The sequence below is a fragment of the Perkinsus marinus genome (genome assembly GCF_000006405.1).
Source record: "Perkinsus marinus ATCC 50983 genomic scaffold scf_1104296931952, whole genome shotgun sequence".
NCBI lineage: Eukaryota > Perkinsozoa > Perkinsida > Perkinsidae > Perkinsus > Perkinsus marinus.
The window spans coordinates 435,758-452,470 of NW_003215582.1; the positions used below are offsets into that span (position 1 = coordinate 435,758).

The 16,713-nt window shown below is 53.1% G+C and overlaps 5 protein-coding genes across 5 annotated transcripts in view; 1 reads left to right on the forward strand and 4 right to left on the reverse strand.

Annotated features, from left to right (window-relative positions):
- Positions 1-2,702, reverse strand: part of Pmar_PMAR023650 (hypothetical protein) — a 4,038-nt gene extending 1,336 nt beyond the window's left edge. The window contains exons 1-8 of the mRNA XM_002785882.1: positions 2,598-2,702; positions 2,393-2,474; positions 1,712-2,347; positions 1,592-1,664; positions 1,462-1,549; positions 1,045-1,409; positions 798-922; positions 658-766 (exon numbers count right to left, since the gene is read on the reverse strand). Coding sequence (XP_002785928.1) covers positions 658-766; positions 798-922; positions 1,045-1,409; positions 1,462-1,549; positions 1,592-1,664; positions 1,712-2,347; positions 2,393-2,474; positions 2,598-2,669 — 1,550 coding nt within the window. The 5' untranslated portion in view covers positions 2,670-2,702. The remainder of the gene's footprint in view (positions 1-657; positions 767-797; positions 923-1,044; positions 1,410-1,461; positions 1,550-1,591; positions 1,665-1,711; positions 2,348-2,392; positions 2,475-2,597) is intronic.
- A 344-nt stretch (positions 2,703-3,046) lies between these two features.
- Pmar_PMAR023651 (hypothetical protein) lies at positions 3,047-4,921 on the reverse strand (the record flags this gene model as incomplete). The annotated part of the gene is made up of 1 exon (XM_002785883.1): positions 3,047-4,921. The coding sequence occupies one exon, from the start codon at positions 4,919-4,921 to the stop codon at positions 3,047-3,049; it is 1,875 nt and encodes a 624-aa protein (XP_002785929.1).
- A 1,051-nt stretch (positions 4,922-5,972) lies between these two features.
- On the forward strand, positions 5,973-8,151 carry Pmar_PMAR023652 (histone deacetylase, putative; the record flags this gene model as incomplete). The annotated part of the gene is made up of 11 exons (XM_002785884.1): positions 5,973-6,084; positions 6,127-6,245; positions 6,313-6,458; positions 6,505-6,665; positions 6,715-6,799; positions 6,852-6,994; positions 7,040-7,178; positions 7,225-7,327; positions 7,371-7,475; positions 7,535-7,702; positions 7,752-8,151. 11 exons carry the CDS (start codon positions 5,973-5,975, stop codon positions 7,935-7,937), a joined length of 1,467 nt encoding a protein of 488 aa, XP_002785930.1. The 3' UTR covers positions 7,938-8,151.
- A 1,217-nt stretch (positions 8,152-9,368) lies between these two features.
- Positions 9,369-10,606, reverse strand: Pmar_PMAR023653 (hypothetical protein; the record flags this gene model as incomplete). Its single annotated transcript, XM_002785885.1, has 6 exons — positions 9,369-9,422; positions 9,463-9,907; positions 9,949-10,086; positions 10,135-10,304; positions 10,356-10,476; positions 10,521-10,606. 6 exons carry the CDS (start codon positions 10,604-10,606, stop codon positions 9,369-9,371), a joined length of 1,014 nt encoding a protein of 337 aa, XP_002785931.1.
- Positions 10,607-10,887: 281 nt separating this feature from the next.
- On the reverse strand, positions 10,888-16,222 carry Pmar_PMAR023655 (conserved hypothetical protein; the record flags this gene model as incomplete). The annotated part of the gene is made up of 5 exons (XM_002785886.1): positions 10,888-11,081; positions 11,135-11,878; positions 11,932-12,078; positions 15,262-15,999; positions 16,189-16,222. The coding sequence occupies 5 exons, from the start codon at positions 16,220-16,222 to the stop codon at positions 10,888-10,890; spliced, it is 1,857 nt and encodes a 618-aa protein (XP_002785932.1).
- Between the last annotated feature and the right edge of the window lie 491 nt (positions 16,223-16,713).

Genomic DNA, 16,713 nt, shown 5'->3' on the forward strand with positions numbered 1-16,713 from the left:
ATACTATAACTGAGTTAAACATTATGAAACACAAACAAAAGTAAAACCACTTTAAAGCAAGCAGTTATACTTAGCGGGAATTGCGCCATTGTCCCAGCTGCGATGACTGAGACAGCGACACAGGAACTGTCTTCTCAAAAGCTAGGCGGATTCGAGGTATTTTCTCTTGCAACTTGTTCCGTGATTATTCGCATCTTTTTCTCCATGATGGCATTATTTCGAATCGAGTCGGTGTGTCGTCAGCAGTGTGTTCTAGCTGGTTCACTCAGAGCGACTATCTGATCTATTTGATTCACCCTATGGAATATCTTCATCGTGGCAGTTATTGGGGGGGGGGGAGGGGGGAACGCTACACTGACTTAGTATTGAAACTAACCGATATTCATGGTGATAAGCTTACGTACGAGAAGTCGATGGGAGACCTATCTCTGATTGTTGCTGCTGCTGACGACGAGAACGATGCCTGCCGTCCAGCAGTCATAACAGTTGAAAGAGAAGGGGAGACAGGATAATAGGAAGGCTAGTAGCAGCAGCAGCAGCGGCAATCCACGAACGGACACTATGTGTGAGTAATAACTCCATAACGAGATCATAGTACTTCAATAGAGTTGGTGGGAAATGATGATAATGTGATTCATCGGAATCTGTAATACTCACTCGAGGAGTCCGGTCAGCATCACCGACGGGTTGTCAACCAAGCAGCCTCGAGTTGATGGTGAGTTCCACGTCCAGGTTTGGAGCTCCAGAGGCTCCAAGCCTCCTACACCTACGGCACCATCGACCTCCCCTTCACAGACCTTCCTCCAACCCTCCTGGGCCTCCAGGCCACTCCTGTATATGCCATAGTGCTGCTGCTGCTGTTGCTGGATATCCCCGCACTCTAGCGATACCGACGAGGTAGTCGTCGTCGACGATGATGATGCTGACAAGGCAGGATCCACAGTAGCTTCATAGGAGCCCCATGAGTCCGCCAGACGGCAGTAGAGGCCACAATCACTGAGCTGAATCCAGCCAATGTCCGCGAGGTCCCATATCATCTCCCACCCTTTAGCAGCGTACCCAATCTTGCGGGCCAGATGGTTGAGACCGACCCAAATGCCTATGGGCTGCAATGTCGAGTAGATGGTTGACAAGGCGGGAGAGAACTCAGGTGCGGCCGCGCGGAATCCCGCCGGTCTTGACGACTTCGGTTGCTGGTCAAGAACCGCATCAATGTCTTTTATATTCTTATCATCATCATCACAATCCTCTATCAACTTCTGTACCCACTCAGGATACAAGACTTCGGCACTTTGACAGCAGTCAGATGAGCTCATCGGCGACTCGCGACTCGACTGAGCTCGGCACTCACTGGCAGCTGTGGAAGAAGATTTACCCACATTATAGGTATCACACGGGAACGCATCTTCCTAAGATGGATCACCGAGAGTGCCTCAAGGGCAACACAGAGAATACTACTACTGATGATGCCTTGGAAGCCTCCTCAGTGTGAGTGAGTTGCTTGGACAAGTACTCTGCAAATGGCGGCATGTTCGTCGTATCCCTAACCCTGAACACCCTTTAACGATGTCATCCTACGATCTATCATCACCTATATACACATGAACTGCCAGTAGGCCTTGTATTCGGACTCTCTCTTATGTCACGTCGACAAGGAGGCTTACCTGAGACAATCCTAAGGTACCAAGGTGTAGACCATACAGGAGCGTACTGCCGCGAGGCTGGGGATACCTTCCCAGCCTGCTGCTAGTGGTGGTCATTTGTTGACGCGGCATGGCAGTTGATGGACGCCTAGGCCCTTGATTGTATCGGCCGAGTATAACAGCTGCATTTCTTGTATTACCACTACTGCTACAGGAAGTACTATCAGAAACATTAGACTGTTGTCGTCGGTAAGGCCTTCCAACGGTCACCCAGCCGTCCATGTCATCGATACTAGCCTGTACGGCAACGTCACTGTTCGAAGTGAGGTCCTCAGTCGCCCTTTCCTCATTCCCAACAACACTTGCTTTAACCTTATATTCATCTACACCAGTGCTCCCCTCACAGTCAGTGTCCACCACTGCGCTGTCATCATCGTAAACCGCTCTTGGGTGGCTCCTCAGCATTGACTGCCGCTGACTAGCAGGCTTACCTCTCATCCCCGACTTTCCTCGGGGACCATGACGTGATAAAGCCATTCCAATCCATCCATATAAGGACCGCAATGGAGCAAAGATGGATGCCAGGCCGGCCCCACTATACAGGTGGTGACGACAGGGTGTAGATTTCTTTCTCGCCTTCCTGCCACTTTTTTTCTTCCGTCCTTGAGAGCGTCGTTGCCGCTGTTGCTGGCAGCCGCGGACCACTGCTGACGACCAACATCATCCACATTGACCCGGTCGATGCTCACCTTTCATATCAATCAATACTGTCGCCATTCGAACTGTTAGTAACAACATTACGATGTACGAGGCGTACCACAAAACGCTCCCCTGAGATGAAAATACCATTACGGTGTACCACAGCCGTTGCTGAGGTAAGCGCGACAACTGATGCCGGATGACGCACAAATCGAGCATCAGCAAAACCCAACGAGCAATAGTCGTTTCCATTACCACCATCGCAACTACGTCTGGTCTCCTCCATACTTCGAACATTCCAATAGAAGAAGGTACTTCAACGCCCATACTTCAGAGAAGTAACCAAGGCTATGTCCCAGACACTACTGACCCTACCACCCTAGTGACGTAAGAACAACTCAAGACCACTACAGTACTATCCTGGGAACTCTCGTTATCTACATCTGATCGGTTATCACACACTTAGGGGGAAATAACACGATAGAAAACAGGCGGTTAAATACAAACTCCTGCCAGCAGAAACAAGTAGCCGTAGTCAACATTTGGAATGGTGATGTGACAACTCCACTGATAGAGGACTAGTGACCCGACAATGAGGACTACGACGACCCCATAGTGGTCGTATGCAAAAACAATGCTCATGGAAGAGTGTGACCAAGTTACGACTGTCTTAGGGAAGCCCCAGGTGGGAACAAAAAAATCTTTTAATGTTCTGATGCCAATAGTCCCTTTTGGGTATCGGCCGACCCAGCACGCTGCTTCCTACTAGACACATGCCCAGCAAATACACCCACCAACAGCGCGACGATTACAGCAACAGCAACCGACCAGTAGGGCATGCCCACTTTCTCAACCTTGATATCAGCGTGCAATGGTGTCTCGGCAGCTTGAACGTACTTAGGGTAAATATAATCCTTATTGAAACCGATCTGGGACAAGTAGTCTGCAGGGTACCCCGTATAGAAGACTTTCTCTGGATGTGACTCGGGGAAATTATAGTAGCCATCATTGTAGCGAACAACAAGCTTGTCAGAAAGGTCCCACCAGGCCTCCACCACAGAGCTCTGAGCTTCCATCGCCCCCGCTGTTGTGGCCGCATCAGCAGCAGCGATCATTTTAGGCTGCCACTCAGCGATCGCCGGCTTGACGTACTCCTGCGACATGTTCTGATAGTTGATGTTCATCCAATTAGATACGAAGTCAAAGGCCCACCAAGCACTGTCTCTTGCGGTGGTGAAGTCAGCTCTATTACCCAGCTGATAATAGGAAGAGTATAACTTCTTACTGCCCTCAAGATCATTGGACGAAGCCTCCTTCAGGGTCTTGGCCAGGAAAGGCACGAACACACTCGAACTAGGCTGATCTGTGCCATAGAAAACCACTGGACTAGCCGGATCTGGGTAGCCAAGCATAGTGTACGTTGTGCGAGGTATAGAGATACCTCTAGTAAACTGACCAGGCACTTCATTAAGACCATCACCACCCTCAATCCTGTAAGGGTTATGATATATACCAGCGAGGATACCTTTGGTCATGTCGAACGGAGTGTCCTCATAGTTCGTTCTGAAGATGTCCATCAAGTCCTCCCGAGTGAGGGACTTCTCAGCAGGCACCGAGAAGGGCAGCTTGAAAGGATCGATGTTGAATTCCAGACCAGAATTAGGTGCCACTCGATTGAAAATGAACCACAACCTAATGCTAGTATAACTAGGCTTCTCGTTGTTCACACCATACGCTTCGATGAAACTAAACGGACTTTCACCATCCCAAAGGCCGAGCTTGAGGGCCTCCGACTTCACATTAGGCGAGAACATAAAGTTATCCGGATCGTTCTCATCGATCTCCTTGATAGTGTACTGATTGGCAACAGCTGCCACGTGACCAGCAGGGACCCTTTGTGCAGCCCAAATAGCAGATTTACCAGTGGAGTCATGACTAATATCAAATACCCAAGCGGAGCCGTTGGTGTCTGCTATGGTGAGTGACTCACCAGCTCCAACAGACTCAGGGTAGAAACCATACTTCACAGCAGTAGTGCCCATCTCCTTGATGGCACACTCAGCAGTTGAGCATCTCTCCATCCCAATACGGATGAGCTCCTTGATACTGAACTTAGCCTCACCGTATTCACCAGTCTTAGGATCAGCAAGATCAACCCCGAAGCCACCAGGGACCTTGGAAGTTGTACTAGACTCTCCTATCGTGAGACCTTCCTCGTTCATTAGGGGATAGTTGGACTCCCACATACCGTACGTTCGCGGTACCTCAGGGATCCTAGCACTAGGCTCGGTGAAGTTCTTCCCGTTCGGGGGTAAGTAAATAGCAGCACGATCGTTGTAGGCTCGAGGATAGGGCTGATTAATGCCGAAAATATCATGCTGTTCGCCTTCCTGGTGATCACGACCAGGCACCAGAGCAACTCTAGAATCACAGATAAAGCAATCGGCCGAATGGGCTAGCATGGCCACACCCGTACTTGATGCCTCTTTAGAGATAACTACTGTCGTACATGCCCAGGTCACCGACGCGGGCACTGCTAAGACAGCGACCAGAGTAGCAGTAGACGAGGGAAAACGCATGGATAAAAACAGTGGAACTTAAATCAATCTCTACTGGGCATAAATTTAGCCGTCTCGGGGCGAACGATTATGCACAAAATTCACAAGACGAACGATTTCACCCAAAACAAAACATGATCTTGCTATCCTTTGTGGCTCAAAGTCAAGATCCATCCTGTTAAAAGCTAACTTTCATCAGCTAAAATAGTATCCACCCATGATTATGCTGCTAGCGTGGCCGACCTGGAAGAATCCCATAGTGTCACAGTCACACCTATCGTGGCATCGTTCAATATTGTCCCCCACCAGCAATGAACGCAATACATGTCCCATGAAGATAACAGGACTGCCACCCGTTACACGAAGAGAAAATTTTTACATTTCTCATCTGGTTTTTTTATAGGTTACTTTTATTTGTGGTCAAAAATCAGTGGAGAACTGGCTTATGCATTCACAATATTAGACCACTCTCGTCGCTTTCCGCCTCGATATGTTGACCGAACGAGCAAGAAAGTAATTTTTGCTAAATTCTTGGGTCGTTCTGGACAAACGGTAGAGCGTCGTGCTGCACTCAGAATATCTCTGGTTCGGCTCCTGCGATGCGCATCGGCTGCGATGCGCGGTACTGTGGTATCCTTTTAGGTTGGGACCCTACAGTAGGGTCAACTCTCCCTTAATCAAACAAAAAGGCATACTTGAGTTTAGCCTTGCGTACGTATGGTCTGGTATGCTATTCACAGATCCGCATCAGAACCTAGTGTTCATGAAGTACTCCTATACCCGAGACGCCTCTAAGTGTTTTCTAAAGTAGTAAAATGTCTAGTAGGAATCACTTCAGTCTACTTAGGGCTCAACTAGGGTTTTAGGCCCAAGGTGCTCCTATCAAAGAGGCTCGGAACTTTAACTAAATGTGCATGCGTGCAGGGCGTGCGACCACTGTGGCCGTCCAGTGTGAGCTATCTATATGCTTCTGAATCGGTCCACAATGTGTTGAGTTCTCCTTCCACAGTGAGTGTGGCATGACTAGCAATAGGGAGTGAAAACTCATTCGCCGTGACAGGCTTTTCTCTGTATGGGCCGGAGTGATACCGAAGCGATACCGAAGCTGCCAGGATGTACCACCAATAGATTCGACACCAATAGGCCGGTAGCGTACTTTACTGACATTCACCATAGGAACCTCGGTGAGTATACCAAAGACCGGACAAATGGACTGCTTGTTGCAGGAAGGGGTCGTTATGAAATCGTGGAAGGAGGCGATATAGGGGCGTTCAAGTTCGCCGTTGGAGGCTGCGGTGACCACCCTATGGATCCAGAGAGGTTACGTCTCACCCACTCCCTCATAGTGAGCTACGGGTTACTAGTAAGATGGTTTATGATTGCAGCGCTCTGGGAAGGAGTATTATGGTCAGGAGTCTGAGTCGCCCATGAACCGTCTATCACTATACAGCTTCCAACCTGCTACCTTCGATGAGCTTGCTGTATTCCACGACAGGCGGTACCTAGAGTTCATTCGGAACCCCTCAGAGGCCGATCGGAAGAATCACGCAGTGGACCCGTACTAAGACTTCTTCACCGTACATGAAATGAACGCAACCGTTCAGGTTCGTCAAGTACAACTTGTCCTTATTGCCATGGACTGATTGCACTCTATTCGAGGGTGTCTACGACTACTGCTGTCGAACAGCTGGAGCATCGCTTGATGCAGCACAGTGGTTATGCGACAACACGGACGATAGGCCAATAGCCATTAACTGGAATGGAGGTCCTACCCTGCAGCCACGGGGGTGGTATGTCGAGAGTGATTACCTCAGGCATGCATCACGCTCACTGCGCTAATGCTGCTGGCTTCTGCTATGTCAATGACATCGTATTGGCTATCGTTAAGTTACTAGAAAGGTAGGCTCATAATCGGGCACTTCTTCTCTGATACGGTATGTGCAATGCACAGGTATGAACGGGTACTCTACGTCGACATAGACTACCATCATGGTGACGCCGTGGAGGAAGCGTTCTACTCCTGCCCTCGAGTCGTTACATTATCAATACACTCAGCACCCTCCAAGAGCAACACTATCTCCTTCCCTGGCACGGGTAATCGCTCATCCTCATACCGCGCCTCATGATCCTCATCGTAAGGTGCCATATACGACATAGGCCCAGAAGGATCACCAGCCAAGGGCCATGCCGTGAATCTGCCGATGAAGCCAGGCCTTTCGGACGACATGTTCCTCTATGCTCTCCGTACTACGTTGAGCACTCTAGTTCAGCGTTTCCGGTATGTGTAGGGTTGTGACCAGCCTAAATACAGTGCTATCCCTCAGGCCTAGTTGCCTTGTGGTGCAGTCGGGGTCGGACTCATTGGCTGGGGACCTCCTCACGTCGCATAGCGGATTCAACCTCTCAACTCGAGGGCATGCCACTGCGGTAGTAGTATTGATCGACCGACTTCACCATAGGAAGTGTGTAGGTACAAGAACTGCGGAGGCTGGGTATACCTACTTTAGTACTAGGAGGCGGCGGTTACAGCCTTACGAGTGTTGCTAAATGCTGGTCCATGGAGACAGCTGTTTGGGTGAGTATGATGATAATGATGTAACAAAGGAGTGGTATAACATTGTCGTCATCATCCAGTTGAATCGAGGAGAGCCGTTCCTCTCCCCGGGGGCCGAGGATAGCTGTATACCCTCCACGGACCAATACTACGTACGATACGCTGCTTCTACCAGTGTACATGTCAAAGCCCAAGCCGATCTCAAGGAGCACAACTCTCGAGATAGCGTGGAGCATACTGTTAATACGGTAGGACCCATACAGTACGCCAGTGGAGTAGGGCAGATTGTTAGCGTAGGTTTTGAGCAATATCAATGAATACATTCCGATAGCGCCTTCCGTCCCTCTGGGGCTCAACTTACCTGCTGTCCAGGACACCAAGCGGAGGCGACGCTCATCCAGTTTCCATGCGGATAGTAAGGGCGAGCCAAGCCCGTCACGACGCATTCCTCCACGGAGACGAGTGAACAAGGACAGGAGTTGACGCTCTATTACTAACTCACTTCGTCAGACGGCCATACAGGGATGTATTCCTGCTCCGAGACGATCCACGACGAGGTCGTCGTCCGACCGGGAGCGCTAACCTGCTGCTGCTGGTGATGATGATGTTCATTGATTTACTTCATGGGATGTTCCCAGTTCATAACCACAGACGCTGTACATTCTGTACGACTTTATCCCAATACGACGACGCCATTGATGCTGCTGCATTGAGTTACGTACTTCTATTCTCGCGGGGTCTCGCCGGTCTTTGCTGTAGTTGATCTTCTCAAAGTTTGGTATGAAAATATGGCACCCACACTGGGTGGTTGTCTACCTCACAGCAGTTCTCGCTGTAGTAGAGGATGTCTGCCTCCATCATAACACCTGTAAAGCGTGTATCTCTGTCCCCGGCTGCATCTGGTGTCCATATAGACTAACATGCCAACTGGGTAGTCATAACGGAAGTCCGGGAGGACCTTCGTTAGACTGCGAGAGGAACAGTCGCCCATGCAGAGGCTGTGTTGAGCAAGGCGGGGACACTTGTGGTTTCTGTCATGAAATGTGTAACTCCGCTTTGGAGGAAATCGACAGTGAGAGCTGTATTCAGTGGTTACACGGCGTACGGTATGTGGCACCACCAGAGCTGTGTTATGATTTCTATGCAGCAGGCCTTGGTTCGCTTTACATGAGCACTGCATTACCATTAGTGAGAGATCTCAGCCACAGTCGTCCCCACGGTGGGAACATGACTGATGAGTTTCCCATCGAGCTGGAGCTATCTGGTCTGGCATTGACCTTAATATTGCTGCTACCGGTGGTCATACCAGTCACCATCATACTCGCCGTCTATTTGGCTCTCAAGCTCTATCGACGGTACCACAGACAGAATGACGCGATACCAGACCATGTCCGACGCGTCCCTAAACTCGTCCCTCGAGCGGAGGCGCGGCGGCTAATAGACCGACTCACCACTACTCAGACGGTCTCAGCAGATGAAGACAGTACCAAGACTTGCAACGTTTGCATCGACAGTATCGAGGCGGGCGTCACTCGAAGGACCCTCTGGTGTGGTCATGTTTTCCACAATGACTGCATCAGAACGTGGCTGTTGCGGCCACAGAGAATCAGGAGCCGCTTCACAGACGGGGCTGAGCTGCAGACCCGCTTGTACGACCCTGCCAACATGAGCTGCCCTACATGTCGGATGTCAGTGGTCGACGCCTTGGGAGGGAGAGGGGCCCCTCCAACCATGATCGGACAGCCTCTTCCATGAATGAAGTGTTGAATCCAAGCGTGAAATGTTGTGGCATGCATGAAATGATGCTTTCTTTGTGTGTTAATAATGTTGTGTTGACAAAGCCATACCACAACATCGTCACTTTACAAATCTATGGGACGTATTCGACTCATTGGAATTGCTATCTTCCCAACTTCACAACACAAAACACTGGAGTGCACACGGAATTATGACATCTTCTATAACGTTCTAAATGGAGACGGATGAAGAAAGTGTCGAAACTGATTACGTTCGCTCTTTGGGTTGGAGGAATACCAGCTCTCGCAAACTCCAATGTGGTCCCCCAAAGCTCGTCCTCAATCTTTCCAACGACTTCTGTCCGTCGCCGCCATCGGACGCAGTGACCGGTCCCCTTCAACATGATCCGAAAATACCGTAGTAGCTCCGGTGCCTTCGGGGGGAGGAGGCAGAGGTCAGGGCTGCCCCTTCTATTCCGGGGCCCAGCGTTGACTTCAGTGTCGTGCCCACAATCACTGCGATCCTGGCAGACGAGCTTTCGGACCGAATCCAACAAGACCAATCGGACGTCTTCGTAGATCTGGTGCAGATGGGGTCGTGTTGCGGCACATAGTCCGGCGAGGATATTATGCAGGTCGTCGAATACTACACAATCATGCAAAATGCGGGGCCGTGCCTGAGACAGCTTCCCGGCTCCGCATGGGGACAGTAGGTACCTGAGAGATGAAGCTTCCACCCACGCGACCCACGAGCCCACATTGTGGTGAGATAGCTAAAACCAGCGACATCTAGTCGGCCGTTTGAAGATGGGATAGGTCGGGGGGGACAGACATCCTCTCGATGTCGTCCCGAACCGAGCATGATCATATCCCATGGGACACCGCTCTGTTGGGACCTGTAGTGCATCCATAACGACACGCAGCTTCTACTACAATCTTCTTACTCAGTATCAGCGTCGCCCAAGAGGAGGTTGATATGTGCCCAGAACTCAGCCGGGGTGCAGACAAGCTCGAAATCATCCTCAGCCACGATGGTTGGAGTAGTCCAAGCCCTAGCATGGACCAGTACTGCCACGTCTAGATGGGACAAGGTTGATGCTATCCCTCCTGATGTCTGAACAAACCCCAGCTCCACAGCGATACGATAGCGGTAGCGAGAGCTCACGAGGAAGTCTTTCCAAGAGGGTGGAACCCTCATGTGCTGTGCCGATGTTGGAGGAATCTTCCACTCGGGGTACGGCCGTACGCCGTAACGTGCATTTAATTCAACCAGGGACTGTGAGACCCTGAGGGCAAGTGTGAAGTGTTATTGAGCCAGCGACTGGAGTACCCATCGATAGCTTCCAGTATGTGGGAGCGGACCCGAAAGCCCTCCTTAAGGCCAGCATCGTGCAGCAAGCCCAGAGTGTTGACCATCTTCCTCCTACGGTGCACACGATGGAGCAAGTTGATGACCACGATGTTGATCTCTATGAGGGGAGGCGCCGCTACCGAGGAGTCCTCAATGCTAGGGGAAGAGGAGGAGGAGGAGGAGGAGAGGTCTGATTGGCGGTAGGCGACAGGGAATGAGGGGTTGGGCATCCTTGGTACTGCCACCACCGCCAGTACTGGTCTCAATGTAACAGTGACGACAACAACAACAATATGAGGAGTTGACATAGAAACGTTGCAACGATCGGTCGGATGGGAGTGAGCAACTATCGCCATCCACTGAAGGCATTCTGAGGCTGAGAGCTTCCGCCACCGCCAGCAGGAGCACCACCGAACGCCCCAAAGCCAGATGAGGTTTGCCCACCACCGAAGGCACCGAACCCGCCACCACCACTCTGTGCATTGGACCCGCTGCCGAATGCACCGAAGCCGCCGCTGCCCGAGGCCGGGGAGGATGTACCTGTGGGGGGAGTGGGCGTAATGACACTTCAGACGGGAGCATTGTGGTCCCACCTCCGAACGCACCAAAGCCCGAGGCTGACTGAGCACCACCAAAGCCGCCGAACCCGCTACTGCTGCTGGATTGCGATGTGGAACCGAATGCGCCGAAACCGCCGCCTGTGGAAGGTGTCGAACCTGAAGTCAATTGGAGTGGTTGTAGAGGAGGAGTTGGGAGAAGCTCACCAAAGGGTCCGCCCTTCTGGGCTCCACCACCAAAAGCGCCGAAGCTTGTCTGGGCAGCCGAGGAGGAGGACGTCGAACCGAAGGCGCCGAAGCCGCTACTGGACGAAGCCCCTCCACTCCCAAATGCCCCAAAGCCACCGCCAGTAGTGGCTGCCGAGCCGAAGGGACCTGAGGGGTGAAGGTTGGAGGCGGCCACGGGGGAGGGGAAGCTACTTGGGGTTGACGACTTCCCTCCAAAAGCACCAAAGCCGCCACCAGAGGAGGATGTGGAGGCGCCTCCGAAGGGGCTACTGCTGCTGCTGCTGCTACTCTGTGAAGACCCGAATCCACCGAAACCTCCACTGCTGGACTGAGCCCCGAAAGGACCTGAAGATGGAGAGTAGACAGGTGGTGTAGAGGCCGGGGACTCACTCGATGCAGGGGGTTTGGACCCGAAGGCCCCCGGTGGGGCTCCAAATGGACTAGCCGAAGAGGAGGACGATGACTGGGCTGCTGCTGCTCCACCACCACCACCGAAGCCTCCAAAGCCGCTAGAAGAAGATGAGGAAGGGGCGGCAGACCCGAACAGACCACCTGAACGTCACACTCGATAGTAAAGCAACCAGGAATCGGCTCAAGGTACATACCGGGTTTGGCGGCGGCCGCACTGGAAGAACTACTCGTTGACGATCCAAACGGACCAGCACTAGAGCTGCTGCTAGGCTGTACGCCACTACTACTGCTGCTACCACCGAAGAGACCACTACTAGAAGGAGCACTTCCAAAGGCCCCGCCTGAGAACGACGTGGGAGAATTCGGCGTGTGATTGGACCCCACCTGTAGCAGCGGGTTTGGAGGTAGAGGACTTCGACCCGAACACGCCACTGGACGAACTAGACTGTCCCTTCTGTATGCTCCCGAATAGGCTGCTACTGCCCGAGCTGGACGTGGCCGCACCAAAGAGGCCACCTGGTGAGAGGAAAGCTACGTTAGAGTAAGCCAACACAGGGCTCACCAGAGGTGCTAGTCGATGATGCCGCAATCGAGGGAGGCGAGGGTTTAGCAGGGCTCTAAGAGAATGAATAATTGAACCCTGGTCATGTCGGCCAATACCTTCGCAGTAGTAGCCTCTGGGTGGGCCGCCTTGGGTGCAGCAGTCGGGGTCTTCTCCTCAAACTGCTTCTTCTCTAAAGGGACCAATTCACTACTACTCGCGTTCATTACCCCCCACCTGAAGTTTTCTTCGGCTGGCCCGGTGTTACTGTCAACGAGCCACCGAAGGGCTTCTCCTCCGTCTTCGAGGGGGCACTCTGACACAACACACCATGGTCCACCATACACCTGGTCTCGACCCTCCTACATCGGGCGTCGTCGTCGTCATCGTCCTCTGTTGCTCCTGTCCACCACCTTCCTTCGACAGACCAAAGCTCATGCTGCTACTCAGTGTTCGATGCTTCGGAGCTATCAGAAGCAACCGTCGACTCAAGGAGTACGGGCATGTCTCCACTCACCTCTAGTAGGACTCGGATTCAGCTTGGGAGGAGGCGGTACTGACGGTATTGTCTCTAACTTCGGCGCTGGTGGCACCACCTAAGGCAGCGCACTCGAAATCCGTCACGCGCCACAAATTGCGTTGAGAATGCATTACAGCCTTAGGGATCATCGCCTCCCGGGCTGCATTCATCGACTTCACCACATCCTTCGGCGTCCTCGATGGAGACCGGCTGATCGATGCCGCTGGGGAAGCTCTGCCTCCACCGAAGGTAGGGGTACCCGAGCCTCCCAATGGGTTCACGAACATGAGCCCACCAGGAGGAGGCACATTAGTGACCGAAGGTGTAGAGTAGTTGCCAGCTATACTGCTAGCAGCGGCATAATCAGAGGACTCCGACCAAGAACCACTACTAGGGGCCCGTCCAATGGACCCCGCCTGTGAACTGTCCAGCTGCTGCCGAAGCTCATTACGGACGCTCTGAGAGCCAGAGGATGGAGCTGTGATGGTGCTACACCGAGGTGTTCACTCACCGCCACTTTGTCGTTTTCGGGAGACTCCTTGGGGGGTTGTTCGTCCGCAAGGGCCGCCATAGGAGCAGGTAGTGCTGGCCCCTGGCGCTGGCTATGACACTTGACACCCTTCTCCAACTTCACCTCTCGGAGCCTTCTTTCCATGTCCGACACCTACTACCCCCCATACGACGACGACGAGCACCAAACAAAGACTCCCCAACACTCACCTTCTCCCAAAGGCTTTGTATCTCTACCGACACGTGGGCCTTGGTCCGCATGAGGCTCCAAATGTTGCCACTATTCCCTCCATCTTCCCCCTCTTTCCTCAGGGCGAGCGCTGGAGCAGGCACCTTCCTCCCAGTGGACTTTCCAGTGAGTAGAGCCTCAACAGTCGAGGAGGAGCCACTAGTAGTGCTGGCTTGAGTCGGCGCCCTTCGCGTAAGAGGATTCCTCAAGCGCCGTACACTAGCCCGAAGAGAATCCACGTTCCCCTCCGGCGGTTGCACACGTACAGGAGGCAGGGGCCTCGGCAACCTGTTGCCGGCCTGTTGTGGGGAGGCGTGAGCTAGCTTGCCAAGGGCCGATCCACCGTCCCTCTGTCCCTGCTGCTGCTGCTGCTGATGGCGACGACGACGAGCAGCAGGTGGGGCCAGCAGCGCTGTCGGCATGGTCGGGCCGTCTACTATCACCGACGGTCGCGGGCGCATCGATAGACGCGGGGCTGGAGGGAGCTCAGGTGAGGGAGGAGGAGTATTAGCTCCACCAGATGATCTCCTCCCACGTCGCATAAATAAGGCCTGACCACCACAACCCATCATCGACTCCCTCCCTCCTCCCCAACTACCACCTTCTTGCATTCACCATAAGCCTCATCTATCCGAGTGCTGATACCCTCGCAGCGTTCCCTCAGCTCCATGACCACCTCACTGCTCCCCTCTCCTCTCGATACCATCTCTTCACTCAGCTGTGCATTCAACTTGCAGTTCTTCTTCTGGATCTGACAGAGGCCCATGACCTCCCTAACACCGAGGGCTACCACCAACCCACCTCGTCCAGTTGTTTGAGAGTGTCTTCATTGGCGACTCCAGTAAGGCTCTCCACACTCTTCCTCAGTTGAACCCAAACCTCGTTGCTGAGGTCGGCCTCGGGCGCCGCATGACAAGGTGCCTTCCTGGCCTCCTTCATAAAAGCCTCCAGCTGCTCCAAATCCTTCTCCACCTCCGAAAACAGGGCTCTAGCCTCTCTGGAGTCCTCCCCATCGTCCGCATCCTTGGCAATCTCCTCGAGCAACTCCGCCGTTTTCTTGTGAAGGTCCTCAGTAGACGTCTGCTTGGGCCCAGATGGGGCCACCTACAGCCACAAACTATCGATAATATTCCATCAAAACCAAATAGCCCTCACCTCAGAGGCAACAGATGCTCTGGAACCTCTTCGACCAGCGCTCACAGCAGGAACACCAGACGGGACCATTGCCGAACGCAACTCTGAAAGTACGAATGGCTATGCCTATCTTCAAAGCTCCTCTACACTCTACGCCGCTCAGGTTCAAAAAATTTGCAGTAGACCGTCATGAATAACGGTGGAGTAACTAGCCACTAAGTCGCTAGTTTCCACCGAGGGAGTCTGCCCTACACCTCACGAGAGTTGTCAGTGCTAACCTTACGAGGCCTCGGCCAATGATCACCTTTGGTATTTTCCTTGGAATCGCTCTCCTGTGGAGGAGTAGGCCTCCCCCTCGCCTCAGAGCCATCGTCCTTCTCAGTCTTCACTACAGCCTCGCCATCCGCTTTCTTGGCGAACGGGATGGCCTCTGTCTTTTTCTCATTTTTTTGGAGCTGTGAGCTCCCAAGCGATCCGAAGCCAGATGAGATTTGCTCGCCACCGAAGCCACCGCTGCCCGAGGCCGCGGAGGACGTGCCTGTGAAGGGAAGAGGAGTAATGCAATTCGGACGGGAGCATTGTGGTCCCACCTCCGAATGTACCAAAGCCCGAGGCCGACTGAGCACCACCAAAGCCGCCGAACCCGCTGCTGCTGCTGGATTGCGATGTGGAACCGAATGCTCCGAAGCCGCCGCCTGTGGAAGGTGCCGAACCTAAAGTCAATTGGAGTGGTTGTAGAGGAGGAGTTGGGAGAAGCTCACCAAAGGGTCCGCCCTTCTGGGCTCCTCCACCAAAAGCGTTGAAGCTTGTCTGGGCAGCCGAGGACGAGGACGTCGAACCGAAGGCGCCGAAGCCGCTACTGGACGAAGCCTCTCCACTCCCAAATGCCCCAAAGCCACCGCCAGTAGTGGCTGCCGAGCCGAAGGGACCTGAGGGGTGAAGGTTGGGGGCGGCCAAGGGGGAGGGGAAGCTACTTGGGGTTGACGACTTCCCTCCAAAAGCACCAAAGCCGCCACCAGACGAGGCTGTGGAGGCGCCTCCGAAGGGGGTACTGCTGCTGCTGCTACTCTGTGAAGACCCGAATGCCCCGAAACCTCCACTGCTGGACTGAGCTCCGAAAGGACCTGCGGGTAGAGAGTAGACAGGTGGTGTAGAGGCCGGGGACTCACTCGATACAGGGGGTTTGGACCCGAAGGCTCCCGGTGGGGCTCCAAATGGACTAGCCGAAGAGGAGGACGATGACTGGGCTGCTGCTCCACCACCACCACCGAAGCCTCCAAAGCCGCTAGAGGAAGATGAGGAAGAGGCGGCAGACCCAAACAGACCACCTGAATGTTACAATCAAGTTTCAGCCGTGACATGGGAAACCACAGCGCATGCGACCCATGTCGCATAAGTACGCCTGCAGCCACGAAAGCGAACAACGCTCACGGCCTCTACACAACAAGAGACAATTGCGAATTACAAGCCACTGAGTCGTTATTGCCATAAAAGCCGCCCTTCAAGCACTCCTCAACCCAGTGAAAGGTCCCAAGCCAGCATAAAGGTCATGGATGGGAATTCACGTGTACTCTGGAGGCGCAGAAGGAGCTGCTGCTGCTGATTTTGATGTTGATGACTACATAGAATTTCGACTTTTCGTGTTGGACCAAAGGCATTGAAGATTCCGCATCCCGTGCGGAACTCGTTGTGGCTGGAGAGTTTCGCACCAATTATGACTGGCACAAGGCTTCCATTGCAGAGCCTTCTAACCCAGTGACCTTAGTGGCAACCTTACACAGGAAGAATGATGGAAGCGGAATTACCACGCACAGAACCCTCCGCGCTAGTGTAGGCATTCAAGGTGACACAGCGTGCTTCACCTTGTTGTTGGGAGAGCTGATACAGTCTGACATGGCTGAATCGGCAGTTGTGAATTTGAGGCGGCGGCTGAGTCGCCTCCCATCGGGTTCGGAGTCGGACGGCAGTTATCTTACATCCTACTGTACAGGAGATGACTACCGCCTCTCGGGGTTGAAAGCAGTATAGGCTACGGCTTGGTT